Source organism: Salvelinus namaycush, unplaced genomic scaffold, assembly GCF_016432855.1.
Source record: "Salvelinus namaycush isolate Seneca unplaced genomic scaffold, SaNama_1.0 Scaffold159, whole genome shotgun sequence".
Taxonomy (NCBI): Eukaryota; Metazoa; Chordata; class Actinopteri; order Salmoniformes; family Salmonidae; genus Salvelinus; species Salvelinus namaycush.
Window position 1 is genome coordinate 295,609 of NW_024058330.1, and position 3,851 is coordinate 299,459.

The following is a 3,851-nucleotide window of genomic DNA, read 5'->3' on the forward strand; positions in this document are numbered from 1 at the left end:
TGTATTTTAACTGAGGCTACACGAAACATAAAGAACAAATAGGTTGGCAGTTACTCTTATTTTACATGATTTACCCACCAACTGTCCCTTTATCCAGTTTCACAAGCTCAATTTACATTTTGGCTAATTTTGCCACATCAGAGGTCTATAAAACCATGTATTTATTTTATCTTCCCAAAGAATGGAAAATAGCTGTAAAGTCCTTCAATAACAGTATTTTAATGGTTCGCAATGCGAAGTGCTCTTCTTCAATATAAATATAAAGATACATCACATTCAAGATATGTTCAACAAATACAGTAGATGCTGGTTATATTGTAATAATAATACTGACCTTTCTACAAAGTGTGTCATCATAAAATTAAATGGCGCCACATATACATAAAATATACATTCTTACACTTGGCAGTGCATATAAAAAACAATCATGTAACTATGATTTTTTGTTGTTGAAATAATAACACAAAAAATTCATTTCAGTTTATTTCAGTTCGAGCAGGAGCATTTGCACTCAGATATAATGGGGTACTGAACTGGTATCCAAGCGCATTTCAGACCTCCCTTTCTCTGCAGGCACCTCCATCTTAAGATCGTAAAATGGGCCGATTTGGCAGGTTTGCAAACCATCCCTTCAGGGACCGAACAAGAACGCTTATTGTAGCAGCTCCCCACCTTCACGTAGCGTGGCCAGAATCTGTTCCCGAGGTCGTTCCATGTATAAACAACTGGACAGAAGGTGTAAGACCACAGCCACAGTTGCAGCCTTCTTCTGAGTTTTTTACTTGGCTTGTGCTTCTTGCCTTGCTGGATCTCAAACTCCATGGCTTTGATCTCTTTGGGCATCGCGACGGATGGCTTCTGACGCATCTCCGAGTCGCTCAGGTCCTCGTTGCCCGAGTACTTGTCCTCTGGCGGGGTGATGGACATGAAGTGAGAATCGAAGTGACTACCCAAGTTGGATCTTAGTTCGGTCTCGTTCAGGTCCCGTTCTTTCGGATCCAGGACAGGGTCTGGGTCCTCTTTGAGCTCCACTATGGGGAGAGTGTCGCTGGGGATGGGACGGAGGAGGTAGTAATGTTGGCACATGCCCTCCTCTATCCTAAACCCGAGGGACAGAACCAGCATGGACATGGCCAGGAAACAGTACGAGTTATCCATATCTCTATCTGGTAACAATAGTTCCAAGTGATATAGAGTACAATATAAAAAGTATAATCCTTATACTGTAGAAACGATCATCCGTTTTCCCCCAGGGGGTCGGTGTGAGTGTGTGAGAGAGAGTGCGTGTGGAGTCCCGTGGCACCCCGTAGTCCAGCGCCCGTCGTCACGCACGCGTTCCAACCGGTGATCTGTTTCTCAACTCCGCGAAAAGCTGCCTCAGAAAGTTTCAGCTGGCTGGAACCTAGTCACCATAGCAACCGGTGATTGCAGTCTGAGAGAGGAAAGTTGATGCCTTGAGCCAGCCAGTGGAGAGTTTCCCTGCGTAACTTTACAGTCCATGACACGCGTCTGAATGGATAGAACGTAGCCCTTCACTGTTTTAACAAGGCAAAAAAAATCGCACTTTCAAAGAAAACTTTATACAAGACCCAGCGGTGTCAGTAACATGAGCCGACCTGGCTGCATTTGCACTGGGCTTTCCCGTGCGTAAAGTGCGTCAAGGTCCTGGTTTCCCTGGTTTCTCACTAATCTTAGAGTTGGGTCCTGTTGGTTTCTGGCTGTCCGCATGTTGTCTAGGGCTAGATGATGCACTGGCCGGTGCTGGACACCAAACTGAGCCCCGTATGGCTCAGACGATATATCCATGTGCGCGGTGATGTAATCCCCCCTCCCTCCCCACCACCAGTAACACGCAGACATGAGTAAGCCTATAGCCCATATCTCTCCAAATGTAACGTTACAAACTTAATTAATGCATTTTCCTACTAATAAAAAATATGACTGATGCACCCAAACCGGGCACATTAGATTCTAGTGCAATAACACATAACGGTCTTAGCTGTCTGATTCATCTCATACATTGAATACCAGCGGTGGCATCAAGTTCAACAGCTGAGGTGCCGAAAGTCGTCTCTTCTAGACAGACAAACCGCGATTTTTTTTATGATGGCTGGTGCCAGAGCGATGTTTATTTTACAGCTCTCTCTCCAGTTAGATGCTCTCAACGTGTGTTTAGACTCATCCAGGGCGGGGTGAGAGTAAGCAAAGTGCTCCTTTTCATTACCAATATTATTTATCCTTTTCATTTGACATGGAAGCCTTTATTGATTTGTTTTCATTTTTTTGTCCGGGACACAAAGTGGACAAAGAGTTTAATTGACAAAAACATCCCTTATTAAGGAAAACCCACATTATTTCACATGTGACGTGCAATCATGTGGCTTCACATGTGCTGATGTGGATTATCACATATGAAATCTGTGTACTGGTGATGACCAGATGAAACATTGTACGGATGAAGTGGCGGATGGGTGGCGAGCGGCTTGAATAAAGACAAAACAATACCTTAAAATCCATAAATGTGTCATTCTTGTTAAATTTATATCTATAGGCTACGTTGAGGTTATCTGGTATTAGTGCGTAAGCCTGAGTTTTAGGGCCTAACTGTACGCACGTCAAATCAGCTAGGTCACCCGTGATACAAATAAGTATTCGACATCTGTCTGATGACGTCGGGAGATGACGTGGGAACCGGCCACTAGGGGCAACAGTGAGTGCTGTTACCTTCAAGTAGCATTCGGGTTTGGTAGATGGGCATATGTATCTGCCTCTGATTCCAAAGATTGCAAGTTTGAATCCAGCTATAGAAATTGAGTGATAGAGATGTGTAATTTATATTGGCTCCTGGCTGTCAGTCCGTCTGTCTGTCTGTGCGACAGCTGACGATGCGCAGGGTCGCAGATTTGAGAACACTGGCAGGTCTGTCGTTACAATGTTTCTTTGATGCTGCTAGCTTGAGCTTCTGAATGAAATTATTTATATGATATGAGAAAAGCTGCAAAATGCAGAGTTGCAAATGAACACTAGGAAGGGCCAGAAAAGCAGCCTAATGTTTTGGAAAGATTTGGTGAAGTGGTAAAAAGGATGATAGCAGTGCTGGCACACAAATTCAACAGTCACGAGATGGGGACTTCAAATAGGCCTCGGGCCTGTCAAGGGAACTGTAGCTTACTGTTTAGATGGGTTAAATGGAAACTGACATCTGGATGCTGACTGTAGTTCTATAACCTCTTTACATAGCCTTGATATTAACTCCTGCAAGTCTTTCTTGCAGTAAAGTGATAGGTCTACACCAAATGTAGGCTAACGGAGTGGAGAAATATGATGTCTTACTTTCAGCATCTTGAGAGAATGTGAATGTGCAATTAAATACCATCTGTAGAGCTTCTGTCTTTATCAGAAAAGCTGATATTACTTCACCCACATAAAATATGCATCCAAATGCCGAACTGAAATCGTATCAGAAACATGTTGGGTCGTTTTTACACATTTCTATTTCCTGACAACCGGCCAAACTGATGTCATTTGGAAATTTGTACAGAACATCTTTCCAGTTTTTTTTCAGTTATTTCATTTTATCCCCAGTACCCAGTGGTGATTTTAGCTTGTACATCTTGGTGGAGTAAACAGTTCATTCAGCCTCATATCCTGCCTTTAAAAAGAAATATGTCTGACTTGCTTAAACAAATGTGGTTTCTACTGACAATTGAGAAGTACAAATTATGGCATAAGGGAACGATGAGCGCAGATAAGAGGCAATCCGTAATTTTAAGACATTAATGAGAGAGCTAGGACTAACATAGTTATAAATATTTGTTCAGCACTTTGAAATGTACAGCGTCAGAATTCAG

The 3,851-nt window shown here is 42.8% G+C and overlaps 1 protein-coding gene across 1 annotated transcript; it reads right to left on the reverse strand.

The window, feature by feature from the left end:
* Nucleotides 1-202: 202 nt before the first annotated feature.
* On the reverse strand, nt 203-1,340 carry LOC120037142 (noggin-3-like). The gene has a single exon (XM_038983314.1). The coding sequence runs from the start codon at nt 1,156-1,158 to the stop codon at nt 487-489; it is 672 nt and encodes a 223-aa protein (XP_038839242.1). The 5' UTR covers nt 1,159-1,340; the 3' UTR covers nt 203-486.
* Between the last annotated feature and the right edge of the window lie 2,511 nt (nt 1,341-3,851).